The sequence below is a fragment of the Oryzias latipes genome, chromosome 3 (genome assembly GCF_002234675.1).
Source record: "Oryzias latipes chromosome 3, ASM223467v1".
NCBI classification, from domain to species: domain Eukaryota; kingdom Metazoa; phylum Chordata; class Actinopteri; order Beloniformes; family Adrianichthyidae; genus Oryzias; species Oryzias latipes.
The window spans coordinates 35,150,301-35,170,661 of record NC_019861.2 but is presented as its reverse complement, the minus strand read 5'-3'; the positions used below and the strand labels follow the sequence as shown (position 1 = coordinate 35,170,661).

The 20,361-nt window shown below is 39.7% G+C and overlaps 1 protein-coding gene across 1 annotated transcript in view; it reads right to left on the bottom strand.

Moving 5' to 3' along the window:
• Positions 1–20,361, bottom strand: part of LOC110014444 (neural-cadherin-like) — a 338,096-nt gene that overhangs the window by 195,357 nt on the left and 122,378 nt on the right. Inside the window, exons 5-6 of the mRNA XM_023953704.1 lie at positions 14,311–14,422; positions 3,400–3,649 (exon numbers count right to left, since the gene is read on the bottom strand). Coding sequence (XP_023809472.1) covers positions 3,400–3,649; positions 14,311–14,422 — 362 coding nt within the window. The remainder of the gene's footprint in view (positions 1–3,399; positions 3,650–14,310; positions 14,423–20,361) is intronic.

The following is a 20,361-nucleotide window of genomic DNA, read 5'->3' as shown; positions in this document are numbered from 1 at the left end:
TGTGTGTGTTCTGTTGTGGTTCCAACAATGATTACAGGGTTTGCTGTCGTTAAAAAAGGAGGATTTGTGAAAACGTGATGGTCGAAAGCAAACATCAACAGTTGGAAACTTTTCTAAAACATGAGACTGGAAACTTCAACCCTGACCTGGCAAAACAGTCACACAGGTTCTCATTATGGCGCCTTCCCAGTCCCACAAATCAATAAAAAACGAGCCACAATCTCAGCCTGGATAATGACATTTTTAATGACTTCTCCTTCCTTTGCTCGTTCTTCTGTTTTTTGAACTTGTCCTGTGATTCAAGATACTCGTTTAGTCCTCCCAAACCCAGATAGCAAAATATTTCAAACAGGACCTCTATTTCTCACTTCTGCCCTCGTGTACACGTTCATCCACATGCAAGCATCCAAGTGGTTTTAGTGCAAGACATGCATTATTACTGATTCTGTGTGAGCTGCCGTGGGTTACACACACACACACACTTGCACACACATCCCCCCTGCTCCCTGCACAACATGCATGTGGAAAGTGGGTCCATGACATGAAGAAGAACCTTCATAACTGCTTTTTTTGTGTCCACACCAACTCCCCGGGTCTACAGGACCTCCTCAATTACAGAACACAAACACACAGGCACTCGCATGAAGCTGGGGCTCGGGGGCTGCTCAGGGTGCTGGTGGGCATGCTTGATTGGCCCTGACTCACCAATCTGCTCAGCTCTCTGCCAGAAAATCAACCAATTAAAAGAATGCAGGCAGCACAGCGGTGCGGAGGGGCGGGTGGGGGTGTTAACAGCAGCTGCCACACTGAATTTGGAAGAAGCTGTAAGGGGTGAACCTGCAAGACAGCCGGGCTTTGTCTCCAGATCTAACAAGCAGCTTTGGTTGTGTTATCTGCTCTTTAGATGTTTTGTGTTTGTGCATTTGTTTAGCAGAAGTTTGGCATTTTTTTTGTTTCATGGCATTAAAATGGATTTTGAGGATACTTTAAGAACCTGGAATTAACAAAGTAGCAAAAAGAGAAACGATTGCTATGTTTGATGCAATGTAATGCGTCAGGAACACATATATGACTGGTATACCAATAATAATTACCAATAAATGTCTAAATCATTAGTTTCCAATATAATATGTCACATTGAGATTGTCCAAAGCAACACAAAACCAACAAAAGAGAAACTTCCCAGCCTGCTTTAGGACATTCTGAGACGCTCTCTGTTCTATTACAGTTCTCCTGAAGCGTTCTTTGTGCATCAGCTCTTGATGTTGTAGTGTTTTAATGCACAGTAAATGTTCTGCAAGAAAAAGCAACCTAAGTGTGGTGTTGCAGGAAGAGCCGTCTGTGCCGTCAACAGAATATTCAGAAACACAAAGTTCCACAAAAGAAAGTGAACCTCCTGCACCGAGAAAATAACAAGAAACATTTGAGAGTTACAGATGACGGATCAGTGCCAGTTTCTAATTGTGAAAAAGATTTCAATAGACAGTTTCTAACTTGAGCATTGCCCAATTCTTTACTTGATTTGAAATTTTTAACAATAACAGAAAAGAATTGGCTCCTCTTCGAGATATATGGTTGTTACTCTTTGTGAAATCACATTTCCGTGTCCTGAAGAACTCCTAATGAGAATTCAGATTTATGCTAGAGGTGCTAGCGCTTCTGATCACTTTATCGCCAAAATTGTCATGTTTTGAGTTTGTTGTGTCTTGTTTTTCGTCTTGGTTCTTGTTCTGTCTTGTTTGGTTCTGTTTCCTGTTTTATTTTGAAAGGTTTCCTGTTTTGTCTTGTTTCTTGAGTTTTACTTCCTTTGGTTCCCCATCTGCCCTGATCGTGTTCACCTGTGTCTTGTCTACCCTGTCTGTATTTAAGTCTTGTCTCTGCCTTCCTCCTGTGCTGGTCCATTAGCTCCGTCTTGGTGTTCTTGTCATCCTGTTCCTCGCCACGCTCTTGTTCCATGTTCCTCGCCACGCCAATGTAAGTTGTTGTTTTGTATTTCCTGCTCTGCAGCGCCTTTTGTTTAATTAAACCCTCCAGTCCCTGAACTCCGTGCCTCCGCCTCTGCATCTGGGTCCTACAGGCTCTCGAGCCAACCCCTCACCGTGACAAAAATGTCTGAATCTGGGTTGGGAAGATACCTTACACCAGTGGTCCAAGTGTTGTTGGGCGTTTGATCTGAAGGACAGATCGTGCATGTACAAATGATTGGAGAATTTGCTGGATTTACTTGCAAAATCCAGTTTCTTAGACTGAATTGTTCAAAACATTCCTTCATAATGTCATAAATCCTGGTCAACAAAAAAGAAGGAAATGACAGACCACACTACAGAAGAATAAGTCCCCGCGTTGATTGAACATCCACTTGTGGATGAGGAGAGATATTCAGTCATTTGAGGACTTGTCATTTGACCCTCTTGACAAGATGCCCTCTCAGTGTCTTCTCATGTGTTTTATTTAGACTACTGTGGGGGCATCTCTTGCATATGCTTGGAAAATCTAAAGATGTTTTAAATAGAGTCAAAAAGAATCCAGTTAGGAACAGATCTGGAAATTTGCTTTGGCCATGATAGACATGTGATTGTCTTCAGATTTAGTTAGAGCTGCTATTAATCATAAAGCACCATGTGTATTTCACTGATGAAAGCATCAGGGGAACCTGGAGTAAAGCCTGTTGTTCAAGGACAAACTGACTTTTAAAGCCAGCAATCAAACCATCAACTCTCCAGCTTTCAGAAAGCTACTATACCTCCTAAACTCCAGTCAGTATTGATCAGTAGATTATCTATGGGCTTTAGCAGTGGAATGCCACAAATTTGTAGCTAGTTTTAGGCATGGATCAAAAGAACAAACATCATTTGTTGATAAGACAATGACACAGGAAGCCTTATTGCGCAACTGTTCATTGAGACACTAACTCAGTAGAAGAGTGACTGCCCTGAGACTGGTAGGTTGTGAGTTCTAATCCATGGTGGGGTTAGTCTTGTGAGATATACAATTTTTTGCATCATCATAAGATGTTAGAAACTAACCCTCAAACATTTACTTGCTAAAGACAAGAAAATCCCTTCAAAATAAAAGTCTACTTCGATAGACTTTTTCTTCTATGGAGAAAAAGCGATATCGCAATATATTTAATAATCCTTTTATCGCCCAGCCCTAGGTGGAATCTAAAGACTCTAAAATTGAGACCCAAAGCATCTCCTGCTTGACACTTAGCATTAAGGGGTCGGGAGGTTTAACCACCAAATGGTTCCTGAGCATGAGTAATCTGCAGCCCACCGCTCCCCCAGGGGATAGGTCAAAGAGGGAGAACAAATTTCACACAACTAGTTGTGTCTCTACTGATGAGACTGTATACCCTTTACACTCTGAAAACATGTCTTCAGTTTTACTCTCACTTACATTTGTTGGGAAAACTCAGGCGCCTCGTCATTGACGTTGACCATTCTTATCCGTACCGTGGTCGTTCCTGTACGTGGCACCTCCCCCTTGTCAACAGCCATGACAACAAACTCGTACAGATGATTGGGTCTCTCGAAGTCCAGAGGACCCGTGGGGAAGATGGTGCCGTGCGGGGAGATGGTGAAATCTGGACTCAGGGTGTAATAGGTCAACTCTGCATTCTCCTCAGAGTCACAGTCATTGGCTGACACTGAAGAAGAGAGAAAAAAAACATTGAAATAAAAGTTAAAAAAGCTCAAACAAAACAGCATTAGCCTAAAAGATCCTGTTGTGTCTGAGCAACATTAACCATTTTAAGCCGGTTCTTTCTGCCACGGTTTATGGAGATGAACTGCTTCTGTAATCAGCCATGCTCTACAAGATCAGAGTCCTTGACATTGACCACCATTAAAAGACAACTGACTACAGTCTAGACTAGACTTCCTGCACAAAAAACAATTAAAGTGGAGGTCATTAGGATAAACACAGCTAAAGTCAAAGTCAAAGGTCAAAAAAGTCAAAGTCCGCTTTATTGTCAAATATCCTGCATACAGACATACAGCACAGATGAAATTACTTTCCTCTCACCCCACAGTTCAAGCAGCTTATAACATAATAAAATAAAATAACAATTATAATAAGAAGAATAACCGCAATCTAAATAGTGCAAAAGAGCAATGAGAGGGTTAACGTGACAGTTTACAGTGACAACGGTGCTAAGAACAGTAAGTAGATGAGTCGGTGATGGCAGTTTTTAGTTAGGATGATGTTCTGAAGCAGGTGTGAAAGAATTTCAGTATAGGTTTGTAGCAGGGGGTGGAGGGGGCAGAGGGGGTAGGGCAGGGAGGAAGTTGAGTTTCCTTATCGCCTGATGGAGGAAACTGTCTGCTGGTTCTAGCCTGGAGACTTTGCAGTCTTCTCCCTGATGGCAGAAGGCTGCCAGGTCTTTATATATGAGAAACAAATGTCTAAAAAACAAGAAATTGTTAAACCAATGAACGGTTTGGGTTTATTTCCCCCCTTCCCAGCTTTTTGGAAAATTAGTGTAATAAGTTGGAAAAATAAAAGCTTATTCAGACATTCGCAGTAGTTGGCAGTCTCCTCTCACAGCAAGATGGCTTTGGTTCGAATCCCGGCTGGGACCTTTCTCCTTTGTGGAGTTTGCATGTACCCCCCCCTGCATATGTGGGTTTTCTCCAGGGACCCCAGCTTTCTCCCACAGTTAAAAAAACATGCTTCATGGGTCAATTGGTAAATCCAAAGTATCCCTAGGTGTGCATGTCTGAGTGGTTGTGTAGCCCCGTAACAGACTGGAAACCCCATGAATCTGAAGGGGATACAGCGGGTTAAGACAAAGGGCGGACGGACGGACGGATGGGTGAATGGATGGATGGATAGATGGATGAATTAATGTGTGGATGGATGGATGGATGGATGGATGAATTAATGGGTGAATGGATGGATGGGTGAATTAATGGCTGAATGGATGGATAGATGAATTAATGGGTGAATGGATGGATGGATGGATGGATGGATGGATGAATTAATGTGTGGATGGATGGATGGGTGGATGGATGGATGGATGGATGGATGGATGGATGGATGAATGGATGGATGGATGAATTAATGGCTGAATGGATGGATAGATGAATTAATGGGTGAATGGATGGATGGGTGAATGGATGGATGGATGGATGGATGGATGGATGGGTGAATTAATGGCTGAATGGATGGATAGATGAATTAATGGGTGAATGGATGGATGGATAGATGGATGGGTGAATGGATGGATGGATAGATGGATGAATTAATGTGTGGATGGATGGATGGGTGGATGGATGGATGGATGGATGGATGGATGGATGGATGGATGGATGAATTAATGGCTGAATGGATGGATAGATGAATTAATGGGTGAATGGATGGATGGGTGAATGGATGGATGGATGGATGGATGAATTAATGGCTGAATGGATGGATAGATGAATTAATGTGTGGATGGATGGATGGATGGATGGATGGATGGATGGATGGATGGATGGATGAATTAATGGCTGAATGGATGGATAGATGAATTAATGGGTGAATGGATGGATGGGTGAATGGATGGATGGATGGATGGATGGATGAATTAATGGACGGACGGACGGACGGATGGGTGAATGGATGGATGGATAGATGGATGAATTAATGTGTGGATGGGTGGATGGGTGGATGGATGGATGGATGGATGGATGGATGGATGGATGGATGGATGGATGGATGGATGGATGGATGGATGGATGAATGGATGGATGGATGAATTAATGGCTGAATGGATGGATAGATGAATTAATGGGTGAATGGATGGATGGGTGAATGGATGGATGGATGGATGGATGGATGGATGGATGAATTAATGGATGGATGGATGGATGGATGGATGGATGGGTGAATGGATGGATAGTTCTAATGAGTTTATAATAAAATTCTGTCATGTAAAAACATTCACACAGCTAAGGCACTACCTTACATTAGGCCCATTCTTAAAAAAATTAAATACATTTAAAAAATAAAATGACTGAATTTCTAGTGTATTTTGTTAAAACCATATCCATGTTTTTACTAAAGTAAATGGATTTTCTTAGCACCAAATAGACAATCATTTTTCAAACATTCAAGTTTCTGCCACCAGGTTGCTAAGAGGCTAACAGGAGAGCTTTGCTCAGATTTAAAGGTGTTTGGTCATGAATATTTAGATCCCTCAGTGATGATGGAAGAAGCGACGCTCCGGCTGCTGTAAGTGCGTGCTTTAATGGGGAAGTAACTGCTGGCTACACAACAAGGCTGGAAAACACAGTCATTTTCAAATATTTCTTCTTCCAGCATCACGCATCGGGAATCCATGCAGCCGGGACTCGCTGGCCTCAAATTGATTGCATCGCTAAAACTGAAAAGACCACCAGGGATTTGAATAAGCATATTTTTTACTAACAAGAACATTTCCCCATCAAACGTTCAATTCTCCAATTTACCTTACATTGCATTTAGCTGGTGTGTATGTGCACACAAAGCAAACACACACATGCATATGAATAATACATGTGTAGGCTTTAATAAACAACCAAAAACTGTTTCTTTCAACTAACAAAGTCTAATTTGTTATTGTCATAAAGCCATGGGGAACTCTAAACAGCCGCAAATTAACTGTTTTAAGGAAGTCAAGTGAACAAAAAGCCGATTAAAGGAATTCACTCAGTTAATCAAAAGCAAGGTTCACAGAGTTCAGCACAGATTCGTTCCAAGTAGAAGATAAATGGACTGATGCAGGTTAATAAAAATTTAAATTTTGGATGTTATTCTTGTTTGTGGTTAACTTTCTTAATGTATTTTTTTTTGGTGGCACCGTCTTGACCATGATGGGTCAGCCCTTCTTGTGTTCCTGCCTCCTCCCGACAAGCTCCAGTCTGATCTTCTTGTTTCCTATCCTGTCTGCACTTTTTACATCCAAAGAGAGCTTCAACATCTTCAGCTCCGGTCATTCGTCTTTTCTCGCCTTCTCTAAACTGTAAGTAGCTGCTCTCACCACAATCCCCATCATTTTCTTTTTCAATCTTGTTATGCCTGATACTCTCCTCCACCCACGGCAACCTGCTTTGACCTCGTTTTCTCACTCCGCATTGTTCTGAAGTGTTGGGTCCAAGTAAACTCCTGCATCTTCATCCATTCTTGTTTTCATATTTGTACTGCTTTACTTGTTTCATTTACAATATTTCTAAATCACATTTAAAGGTTTTTATTTCTGCTTACTACACTTTTGGATTATCATCTGTGCTTGTGTGAGTTTATTTCTATTTACTATACAAAAAAATATTTGGTCATCAATTAGTGTTTTGTCTCATAAAATTGTGAAAGAAATTGAGATTTGCTTTTTTCTTGTACTTAAAGACCCACTCTGATAAAAATGGATGTTTTGGGGGAATTTAACATGTTCTTGTAGCAATTTTATAAAGAAAATTTAGATTGAAATTGGATTTCTGAGTATTTTTTTATTCAAATCGTTGCAAAAAATGTTGAAATTGCATAATTTGTGACACCACTTTTACTGTAGTGCTTGTTTGGCACTCCTTTATCTCTATGTCAGCTCTCCACGTTGGAGAAAGTGAGTTCATGGGCCTTTATGCTGTGCTATGATGACACTTTCTCTACCAATAATCACTAAAGAAGATGACAGTTTTAGGACGTAGTAATAATGCTGAAAACCTGGCTTATTTTTTGTGTTTCTTTAAATATTTTCCTTTACATCTGTTTTCCTTTCCTAGCAGTAAATACCTGGACCTGAAGCGCACCATCGCCCCTCGCTGCTCCGCATCTCGCCATTTTTCACCTGCTGAAAAAAACAGCAGTGGCCACCGTCTTTTGCTTCCTTTCTGTTAGTTTTATTTATAGGTGATGAGCTCAGTGATCCGATTTGGTTTGGGTCAACCTTTCACGGATGAGGACAGACTACTACTAGATCAAGAACAGGAATGGCCCATTTGGATTAAATGTCCTTTTCTTAGTTTTCAGTTTTGAAGCACCAGTTTATGTTTTTTTAGACATTTACTGGACTAGTTTTTCATGTATATGTTTTCACAGCTTAATACCTTTTTTGCAGTTGTTTAGCAAAGCAACTTTTGTGGCGTTACGGTTCTTCTTACCGTTATTTGTCGGTTGTAGTTGGAAAATATCTAAATGTACGCTTTTGTCATTTATAGCCTTGAAACGGATGCATAACTGGAGTCATTTCCCTTCGACAGCTGCCTCTTAGTAACCGTTTTCTTTCTTTTCTCTTTAAATCTTTACTGTATTGAAATCATCTCAGCATTTTCCCTCCTAAACAGTCAGTTTATGGTTTAAAACCACAAAAATAAAATCACCTTTTCTCTGGTCTGATCCCGTCTTCAGTGCTCAAAGCCAGAGCTGACTGACTGCTTCCATTAACGGCTAATTGAGCATGAGCACGGAAGGTTTTTGCCTGGTGCGTTACCGTTCAACCACAGCGAGGCTACAAGCACAAAATTAAGCAAATGAAGCTGAAAGCCTTTTTTCCCTTTACTTCTAATTCTTTTCCATGTACACTTATAATAATTATCTGTTTTGATGTATTTAATGAATGGGTAAATAAATGTGTACTTTGTTAAAAGTTTGGTTTCTTTGGAAAAAAAATATGTTTTTGAGGTGAAAAAGAGATGCCGGAGTGAAAGGTCCTGCTTTTTTAAAGTTTAGTTTGTTTAAACTGCCCTTACTGGTGGATACAAGAGGTAAACCTCCATCCATCCATCCATTTTCCAAACCGGAGCCAAACCTGGCTGCTCATGGGCGAAGGCAGGCTACACCCAGGCCAGGTCGCCAATCTGTCAATCACACCCATGCACACTCAGATTACCTGGGAACAATGTAGAGTCACTAATAAACCTATGAAGCATGTTTTGGACTGTGGGAGAGAAAACCCATACATGCACGTGAGAACGTGCACACTCCACAAAGTGGGGTCCCAGCTGGGATTTGAACTGGGCTTTTCTTGCTGCTGGTTAGTGCTGTGCCACCATGCAGCTAATGGCCAATCAGATCAATTAGGACAACCAGGTGACCCGGATGAAATATCTGACCGTTCTGTGAACCCCTAGAGAGAAATTGTACTGCTTCTTTTAGAAGCATGCTGTGGCTGACAGGTCGTAGAAAACGTACAAGATGCAAAAGTAACGTAAAGGTGAAGTAGATGAGACACAGTTGTTTCAGATTTTAACCACTCCTGAATCATGTGAACTGGAAAGGAGCTCGGACCCGGACAATCCAAAAAACTCAAAGAAGCCGCACAGATCAAACCCACGTTCATTTGACTGAAACTTTCAATGTCGTTTTTAAAAATGCACAGCTTTTGAAATGTATTTCTAACACAAAACAAAGCCAAAATCTATGTTCTCGTCTTGACTGATATATTTGGCCTGTAAAGTCTGTACAGAAAAACTTTGTAACCTTCTGAACACCAGACGAGTGTACACGGCCGTGCACACACGTGCGCACTCATGCACCTCGGCACAAGAGGGGGAAATTTCTCACCTCCCCGTTGCACCTGTGGAGGACTGCAAGCTGAGGGCCTGCTGAGCTTTCCACATCACACTTCTCCCCCCTTCAACCTGTTCCTCCTCCAGATTCACTCACGAAAAAACAGCCAAATCTCATTTTTAACGGGAATACATCAAACCCTCAAGGCTGAGTGATCTGGTTAAACTAGTTATCAATCACTTATTAGTCCTTTTAGATTAGTTTGTTAAAAAGAATTGTCATTATCTCACTCATGGGCATCTGAAGAAAAATAATAAGGTGGAATCTTAGGGTGGCAAAAGAAAAAGAAAATGATTTTTTTTTAATGTAAAAAGGAAAAAAAATCACATCTATATTTAATGATTATATAGAAAGACTGAAAAATCCTGAGTTTATTTTGGGGCTGATTAAAAAAAAAATAACTTGGAGGCTCATAGCTTAGGGGCTTAAAATGATTAAAGAAGATTGATCAGTATTGATAAGCTGCAGCAGCAGCGGCTCATTGCTACAGCTGTTCAGAGAACTGATGTGGAAGTCTGAAAAAGGATCTGGTGATGCTCATCAGAGCAACGAGTCGCCTGCATCCAGCAGCAGAAACACAAACCATATTTTTTAAAGTTCTGAGTAGGAAAGTGCTAACTCGCTGCATGGAGAGCTGCAGCTCAGACTTCACTAAATCGGTCCTGCAGCCGTCCTGGACTGAGGAACCAGATCGTTTTCTCAGTTCCTTTTTCTATCTGTCCCTGTGAGACAAAATTTCACCCCCCGCCACAAACTCACCAAAATGTGCCCACACCTACTACAGGGCGCAAATGAATGACCCCACCGCCAAAAAATGATGACATCACAGCAAGTGAAACCATCAAAGAAAAAAAAAAGAAAAATAATGGAGCCAAAATCTTTTATGAGGCCTAAAAACATCAATGAAACCAAAACACACATGTAAGGAATATTTAAAAGACGTTTTAATGACTATGATTATGGGATGTCCACAGGACACAAAGTGTGAGCATTTTTACATTTTCCCACAATATAAGAAAAGAAAACTTTTGTTCAAGGGATCTTTACAAAGTTTCACAGACACACAGAGTTTTGATCTTTCGCTTTCAAGCTTCGTGAGAAAACATGTTGGTTTTAGATTTGGAATGGTGTTAGCGTGGCGAGCTTGCAAAAGTGCCGTTCCTCTGTTGTTCGCACATTTTTTTTAACCAGAAACTGTAAAAAAAAAACAGTACAGTGGCATGTGAATTTTGGGCTCCAGCTGAATAAAACAGCAGAACATACAATGTGTGCTTATTATGAATGTGGTTAATTAAAAACCTCTGTTGCCAAGGAAATCCAAAAGTTTACTTTTGCAGGTTCTTCTAAAAACTACACAGACCTGTTCGTCGTTCCCAGCCGACCAAAACAAAAAATGGTTGCTATGGAGATGAAACCACCAGAAACGTGACCATTTTGAATGCAGTGCTGTTTCATGAATTTGCCGCGTGCGGCTCAAACCACGGTGGCTGGGGCAGAGTGAGGGAGGGGTGCAGCCACCGCTCAGCCAATAAGGGAGGGTCAGGAGGGGTCAGGTCACGCCTGGGGACCCTAAAACACCCCTTGATGCTTTAATGTTATTTAAAATAAACCACAGAGTGCAGAAAAGTTTGGGACCTTTTTTTTTGCTGTCATCAGCTTTTAAAAATGAAAAATAGAAAAAATGGTGCCTTTGTGTGCACCCATTTTTATTTATGTTTTTAATTTATTTTATAAAAGCAAGCGCTTTAGTCCACATTTTTATGTCTCCCTTAAGTGTCGTTCAATAACTATTTATTCCAGTTCAGCAGTTCTTTTAGACTTTGCTATTAAAGATATGTATCAGCATATTTTTTTTAAGTTTAGGAAAGGAAAACCAAGCTCTACCAGCTGAAGCTAATCAGGGAGTCAAATCTGTGTTTCAATTTAATAGATACATTTAACTTTATATAGAATTCAGAAATAAAACTTTGTTTTCGTCTCTACATGGGATTCCTCTCACGGCAGACTCTTGTCATTTAAAGGATATCCACCAAGAAGCTTCATCTATCACTTGAACATCCCTGGAGGAAAAATAACAGTTTTCCAGCATAGTCAAAAAATAAAAATAGACCATAAACTCATTCGAGTTCATTTTGTTTTTTTTTATCCTGGTAACAATGGCAGCATGTGAAGGAGATAGCAATGATGATAATACCCATCAGCAAGACAAGCGTGCAGTGTTAAAGCTGCTTCAGTTGCAGATGTGAATCTATCCTACAAGTTTTCTGCCTGAAGTCAAAGTTAATGAGCATTTCCAATGAGGTGTCACGACTGTCATAAATAATTTACACGCCGCATGTACGTTTTTGTGTTTCCATGGCCTGTCTGTCAGGATAAAAGGGCTTCTTTGCCAACAGTTAGCAGACCTGTGCTCTGTAAGTGAGCAGTTAATTACATTTTACACATCACTTTTGGTCTTGAAAGAATAATCCTGCTTTTCAGGGTGAAAATACAGTGAAGAGTCTTCCTGCCTGGGCTAATACCAACACTCAGACATGGAGCACTGCAGGTATTACAGGAATTCCTTCTAAGTTTGTGTCATAAATTACCAGCAGAATTTAATTATGTCTGGATTTTCTCTATCAGATCAGAATGTGGCGTTGAATAGAAAAATGTTGGCCCCACTAAATTCTAATTCCCAAGTGAGATTGATGAGATAAAAACTTTAAATGATCGTGATAAACGCTCTTTTATGTGATGTCAAAAATGCCGTTTAAAAAAAAAGACAGCTCCTTTGGAAAGATGAAAGGTTTAGTGGGAAAAAAAAATGATGTTACTGTAAATAATTTGGTGGAATAATATTGTTGTTGGGGAAAATTAAGTTGACAGCAAAGCAGAAGTTATACTTGGAATTGGAATTCATGCTTTTTTTTTTTCATCCAATTAACAATAAAAACTTTAGCTAACTATAGCTGTATGTACTTATACTATATACTTATATATAGACACTATATTAAAGTAGACACTTTTTGGAGATTAAAAGAGATGCTTGCGCATGGAAGCAGAGTGGATTTATATAAAAAAAAAACAAAAAAAAAAACGGCTCATCTTTGGTTTATTTTTTTTTCGTTTCTTATTAAAAATATATTTACAAGCATCAACATCAAGGCAAACAAACTTGTCTGCATCATCACAAACAAAAATAAACAGTTCATATCACATAAACTATACAAACAGGGATCACGTCTTAAATTTGCTTAATGGAAACAACACAATTTCCAAAAAAGATGCATTTATTGAACAAAAGATTTTGCACTAGGAGGAGGTGTTTTTGGAGTTTATCGAAGTGGACATTTTTCGAAGAAATGCACTGGAAACATTTTTTTTCGAATTAAATGAGTCACGTGACCAACAACCAGATGGCAATGCACTTCTTGGTGGGAACTGGCTGCCCTGAGCCCCGCACAGCGAGCGCCACTAGAGGTTCCACAGCGTCACGCAGCTCATTAAACGCTGAATGTCACGGGCAGTAAATAGATGGAATCTCTGCTTCGCTTTCATCTGTAGCTGCTCCAGCACTCGCCGCTCCATGGCCTAATGAAGACGCCACCGACGTATCCTTTGACAGATGATGATGAGCGCTATTGCCGTGGCAGAAATCTCCACACATTTTGTTGTGTTATGAAACAGGAAAAAGGGTCCCACTGCTTACTTGTTATAACGTGTTTTTTGTTTGTTTTTTTTAAATACCGTTTAACCGGCTTCTCACATGCTTCTCTGGCTCAGGACAGAGACTGTCAATGGTGGTCTAGCTGCACGGCACACGCATGGCACACACATGGCACACGCATCCTTTTTGTAAACCATGTTCTTATCCGTCGCCATGGTTCTGAAGGACTTATGAGCTGGTTTGTGTTTACTTGGATAATTAATTAATGGAAACGTGAATGTGTTTTTTTGACATTTCTAGAATTTCATTAAAGTTTTGCACATAAGTGTCATGGAAACAAAGCCAGTGTGGCTTTTTTTTATATATATACAAAAACCTTAGATATATTTTTTTTTTTATTGAATGCTATGCGCTTCCATGCTTAATACCATAAAATCCGTATATTTTATTTTTTTTAAAGGTAAAATGTAAGAAATCTGTAAAAAATGTGTTTGTATGTCTTGTTAATGTAAATCAGAATCAAAGATAGTAAATACCACCAAACCTATTCAGCTTACCATTTTCTACACGATTTATATTTTATTTGTGGGTTTTTCTTTTTATTCTTTAAAACACACTGTTTCCCCTATTTTACTCTAACATTTTTTTTTTTTACTTGTCAAACTTTTTAAGAATCATTTTTCTTATTCATATAAATTTTGCAACTGTGCTGGCTAAAGTTCACAATTCTGAGGTACAGTGAACGCATCATGAAGTGAAGTTCATTTTATCTCAGAAAGAAAGTTTCTATGACGTCTTTGCACCCTTTAAAACTAAGCAAATTATTTTTTCAAACTGTATTTGTCCAAAGTTTGTATTATATTTAGGTACATTTTATCTGAATAACTCCCAGATAAATTGTTTTGCAACAGTAACTAAATACCAAGAAAACAAATCAGTGCATCTTTAACACCTTGTTGAAATTGTGTGAAGACCAAACTTAGATTTTGATTGTCTTTACAGCAGATACTTGAACACAAAGTTGAAAAAAGCTGTGCGCACGTTGAAGCATTCAGAGTGATTCGAGTGTTTGAAATGGCATGGATCAAAATTGGTTTTCAGAATTGTTTTTTTTAGGCCTTTTCTCCACGGCTCACCTTGCATCAGAGAGGTTGCCGTTGTGACGGTCTCAGGAATGCCGTCCTTGCTGTAAATCGATTGGAGAAATTCTGGCACGCAGTCGTTTTCATCGACAATTACAACTCGGACCTGAGAAGAAAGAGAGAAGGAGAGAGACAGAAGGTAAAATGGGAATGTATTTGCTTATAGACATGACTTCAACCTTCTTTCATTTCCGTGTTATTTCAGTTAGTCATATGTTTATATGACTTCTATCTTATTTATTATTATTTTTATATTTACAAGCATTTGTAGACTGGTAGTTAACCAACAGCATTTCTTCTTAATTTCATGAATTGGACAGTTCTTATTGTAAAGTGAGCTAAATATTTCTAAAAATCATTTATAAGCAATGTCCATGATCTTTCCCTCTGCACACGGAGTTCCAGTTTTGTCAGGATAAGTCATTATTTTCATACATGCACTGGCTCCTCTGCTGCTTTCATGTCGAGTTTGCATGTGCAAAACCTGCTGAGAGGAAAAGATTAGGACTCTCACTGGGACAGTGTTATGAAATGTTGTAAGTCTGGGATTACTCCTGCAGACACTGTGGAAAATTGGTTTTCCTTGCATCTAGAGTGGTTTTCATCTGCGAGTAACCATATCCATAACCCAAAGCAAGCTTCATCCCGGACTCCTCCAAAGGCGTGCCTCCGGTTTATCTTTGCTCTTCAGGATGCTGCAGAGCGTGGGTGAGCGGAGAACGGCGCACTTTCCCAGACCCCGGTGCTAACAAAGGAGATGAACTGGACCCTGCATGGAGTAAGCAAGACGCTGTCAAATGTTCTGAAATGCTGTTCATCGCTGACGAGACGACCCACGAAGGCGCCCCCAACCAACATCAGAGACTGAGCTAAAGGTTCTCCTTTATTTTTTTTTTCTTCCAGCACGAGAAGACAGATCACTCTGGTGTCCCCCACACACAGCGAGGGGGTTGTAAATACAACCGGCATTAGGTTTGAGAAGGTAAAATGAAATTCTGCAATATCAGTTAATCCGTCAGCAAAGATCAGCAGGGATGAAAATCAAATCTGGCCATGTCAACTCCCGGAGGTGTTTGTTTGCAGCAGAAGAAAAAGTCAGCGAGGAAGGAGAGGCGGTTATTTATGCATCTTTCTGATTGTTTCCTCACAAATAGCTGATTATCTCATCTCTGCGGGTCACCTAGGTGACACATACATGCATATCACACACCCTCGTCATTCTGGCCTTGTATGAAACTGTGTTTGTGTTGGTTGGCTTTCTGACTTCAAATATAGACCTACATTATTTCTCTGCTTTTCTGCACAGCTGTGTCAGTGTTTTTATCCCTTCACTCTCAGTAGCTGCAAGCAAAATGTGAGAAACAGACTCGCAGCTTCACAGCGGTGCTGTCTTTTAGACTTTTTCACAAGTTCACAGGAGAAGCAAGTTCACAAAAAATGTTTAAAAAAAGAGAGAGAGAGAAGAGCACAGTGAGCATGAAGCTGTGTTTCTCCTCAGACACCTTTCTGTTTGCTTTTCTCAGTCGGAGGTAACGATGCGTTTACACGACCGCGGGGCAGGGAGCACGAGAGCTTACATCTCCTTCAAGAAACTTCCAATTAAAATTTTATTTGGGCAACAGATTCTTTAAATATTCCAGCAGAAACTCAACTGCTTCCTTTAATGTTGCAATCCTTGTCTTTTCTTTGAATACTTTTGATTTATATATGATAAACTTTTGAAAGACGCATCTAAATGTAGGAATACTCTTCCTTTTTTGTCAATCTATACAACTGAAATTTTTTGTGATGAAAATAAATTCAAAATAATATCAGCAAATTTCAGTAGGTTCACTCCAAAAAAAGGTTATTGATTCATTAATCTATTTTATTGTATTTCTCCTCCCAGGTGAGCCTCTGAGAGCTTCTCTTCACCTAAATTCTGAGAATTGCACCATGCAGGCAGCCCTGACTTGTTACCATGGTTACTTGCATCACTTCTAATGAAACTTTCTTGTAAGAATTTGTATGTATTGTTCAAGTTGTCAATTATGCATCATCTCTAAATTTCTTGTAGATTTCAAAGAAGGTATTCAAAAAATATATTGAATTAAAGTTGATGAAAATCTACTTTTTAACATGTTCTCGTGGCATTTTTCTGTTGGTGGAAGATGTAAAGAAAGAATATTAGCTGAAAATTACATTTCTTAGCATTTTTTTAATTCAAATTGTTGTGACTCAGGAGAAGATTTTTAAAAAATTGTGTTAAAAATTAGTTTAATGTTTATGACAAAGAAAAGACTCTGGGTGGGTCATAAACTCCGACCTCTAAGGAACCGTGAGGATTCCTTTATCCCAGAAAACAACACAGGTTTTTTGATTTTGGCTAAAACGGTATAATCTGGCTTTGAAAATATATAAAAGATGATCGGAGTGTGACTTTAACAAAATAAAAAAAATAAAAACACTGCAGTTGCAACATGTTAGGATCTCAGTCTGTTCCTGTCTCTCTCTTTCTTTCTCTCTCTCTGCCCCTCTCTCTCGCTGAGGGGGGACCGGAGGGTTGCCGGAGCTGCCTCCTCCCCTGATCCCACCTACTACTCACCTGCAGCCCATGTTCCCATTCATACTCCTGCAGTATAAATACCCAACTCTTTTCCTCACACGATGCCAGATCGTCTAATATTCCTGCCTGCTCACACTCTCAGTTCCAGTCCCGATTTCCAGCTACACCTCCTGAAATTACACATCAGCCACCTCACCTGCTGGCCAGCCACAGCCCCGCCCTGCCTCTTCCTCTGATTGAGACTTCTGGTCTTAACAAACGGTCTAAACCTTCATTTGCCTGCTACTTTGATCCACCTGTCCTCCATTGCAAATATATACAAAAAAATATACATTTGTGAAGATTCTTTATGATTTAAGTGAAGTTAAAGCCCTAGCGGTCATGAAGACAGCTGCTGCAGATGTTTTAGTTTCTCCATTTGGGTTGTTATTTAACCATATCACCACACATACACTAATCATCTTAAAGTAGGGCCCATGTCAAATCAAAGGTCATCAAAAGAAACAAATAGAGAATACTGCAAAATAATAAAAATAAAAATTCATAGTAATGAATAATTGTATAGAATCCCTGCTGGCAGGAATAGACTCCTGCACGGCTCTGACTTCTATCAACATGAAGCTGCAGAAAGTTTACAGATGTATTTCTTCATTCTTTGTTCCACAGTCAGGATCCATTTTCCTGCTGTGGTGGGAGTTTTGATGTATGCGCTCTGAGAGCGACAATCGCACCATTCCTGCAAAAAGGAAATTGTGCCATCTTGTCTCCCAGTATGCGGAATATTCTGGGTGGTTTACCACGATGTGGTTAATAAGACTGAAAGCAAAATGACTTTTGAGTTTTTAACTATGTTATACAACAGCTTTCACTTTCATGCTGAAGGTTCAGTCGGATTCTTTAGACAGTGTCTACTGTGACACCGCCGAGCCAAATCAATAAAGGTTGTTAACCAAAGAATTTCAGGCCTTTCACTCTCTGAAAATTTACTGTCCTTGAGCTGAACAGTCCTAGATCAGCTCTTTGTTTAGCCAAAAGATTCTTAAGAGTCTGTGTTTTTCAGAATAAAAGCACTAAAAGAGTCCGTGTGTGCAGGTCAGGGTGAAAGCTAGATTTAATGAAAAAAAGAGGGGAAGTCAAGAGCGATGAAGCAAGATGAGCTCAGACACACATAAGGCAGAGCATGTGTGCGCAGAGCGAGGTGAGGAGCTGCAGGCGGGACTCAGGCTGGTTAGGTAACTAATGGTGCCGATGAGGCATCACTCCTGGAGTGAGAAACTTGGAAACTACCTGCAAATTAAAGTTCCGCTCTGAGAGTCGGCTGCACCCGAAAACGCAGAGCGTCCGTTCTCTATTCTGACAGCCGGCAACACCTTCATTTTGCAGCAATTACTTTCATAAACAAAAAAAATAAATAAATAAATTGAATGAAGAAAGTTGCTATTCTATAAGTCCTCAAGGGAAAAACTTTAGGGCATTTGAAGGAAAAGATGCCACTAAATGTGGCCCCGAAACACACAAAGCAAGAAACATCCTATTCCTTGAGGATATAAGCAGCAGAGGTATGAGTCAGTGCTATAAAATCCAACAAACACAAAATAGCATGCTTCAATTAGTATGTGTTCAGGGCTACCTCTTGTCTTTTCTACTATTTCAGTGTCTCCTTAGCTGCTGTAGAGAGCTAAGAGATAGACATTTCATCAAAATATGACAGCCTCCATTTTAAAATCACATTTACTTTGAATTATTTACCTATTAGTCACAAATGTATGGACTCTTAGTGAGTTTAGCTTCTGCAGGTTAAAGCCAAGGAAGACGCAGAGCAGGCGAAACCACATCAGACCATAAGGCAGAAAGCAGCAATAAAGAAAATAATGAGGCGGCTCTTTTCTGGCAAGCGGACTGTGCAGCCCATTTTGATGGAGAGCCTCTTTATTGTGGATTTCAAAACATTCGCACCACTTTCTTGCAGGTAGGCCTGCATTTTAGCTGAAGGGGTTTGTTTTTGCAGCCTGACCAGCGATGACGGTCATTTTCTACAGACTACAGATACAAAAACTGCTGTTTGTACCTCAAGTTCTGTTCAGCACCAATGTCCCCCTTGATGTAACCCTTGACTGTATCTAAGAACTGGACTGAGTGACCCCTCCCCCCTGGCGTTCCAAACAGGAAGTACCTGCTGGTTCCAGGAAGCCAAAATCCCAAAGACTTCAATAGAGAAATAAACAGCTGTTAGTCATTCTTTAGGTCAGAATTACTATTGTTGCCATAATACCTTTTAATTTTGTTTTTTTTAAACAGGTTCTTGATAATCCTGTTCTTTATTTACATACTTGAAAGTTATCCAAGTTATAAACTGACCGATGCTAAAATAAAAGTAGTGGGTTGGTGGCCCCCACATGCAACATTTGAAATGTTAGATTAACAGATTTCATTCAGCCTGCTTTCAAGTGGTAGAGGTGTGGACTTTCAACAAGGTAACTCCCGATTGGCCAGAGTGGTTGCCGTAGCAACATTGACTCAGATCGACTCACTGCCAATCACTGCTAACTGAGGTTTTTTGGTTTCAGCATGGCGGCGTCCATATTGCAAAAAAAAAGAAAAAAAGAAAATGATTGACTTCATTTGATCTATGAGTGTTGCATTTTCAGTCCAGTTCTCATTTACAGTCAGTATATTCAACATACTTTATGTTAGCACTTTTCAGGAAAAATGTATTAGTTTATGTAATTTGGACCATTTAAATGCAACTTCATTTAAATGAAACATTTTTGTGAGAAACTGTTTTTAAGGTAATCTTTTATAAACTTTTATAAAATTTCAATCGAATTTACAGAAATGTGAAAAACAGCACAAAAACAATATTTACTCAATGTTTATACTTTTTTTTATCCTGAAAACTCTTTAGACTGTAGTGGACACACATTGTAAGCGTCTTGAGCGTCTGGAAAAGCACAGATAAATCTAATCCTTTAGTGTGAAAAGCTAAAAAAATAAATAAACATGAATGCGTATTAAAGTGCATGAAAGGTGTCCAGATGGAGCTAAATGTTTGCAGCCAATGAGCTAGAAATCAGTCCAAAGGATCAGTAGATCAGAAAAATGAACAGAAATTTCCCAAAAGGGCACATGGGTTTAAAACATATTTTACCCTGCAGCAACTGCATCTCTTAACTCGTCTCTAAGGTGATGGCGTGGCTTATTCAACTCTCACAGCTAATTTGGGCTAATCTAGTATTTTTAGCAGCCAGAAAAGTATGCCAGAGTTTGAATAAGTTATCTCAATTTGATCACAGTTCTTTGAGCCTTTCCTTTTACAATGAAATCTTTTTTATTTTTTTCCCACAACTGCTACTGTCAAGCAACTTTATCCAAGTGAAATCTGACTTTTATTTTGATAATCCACACTGTAGCCACAAGGGGGGCAAGTCTTGGTATTCCTGTGCTGGTCCCCAGCCGGGATAAAATACAGGGTTGTGCTAGGAAGAGCATCCGGGGTAAAA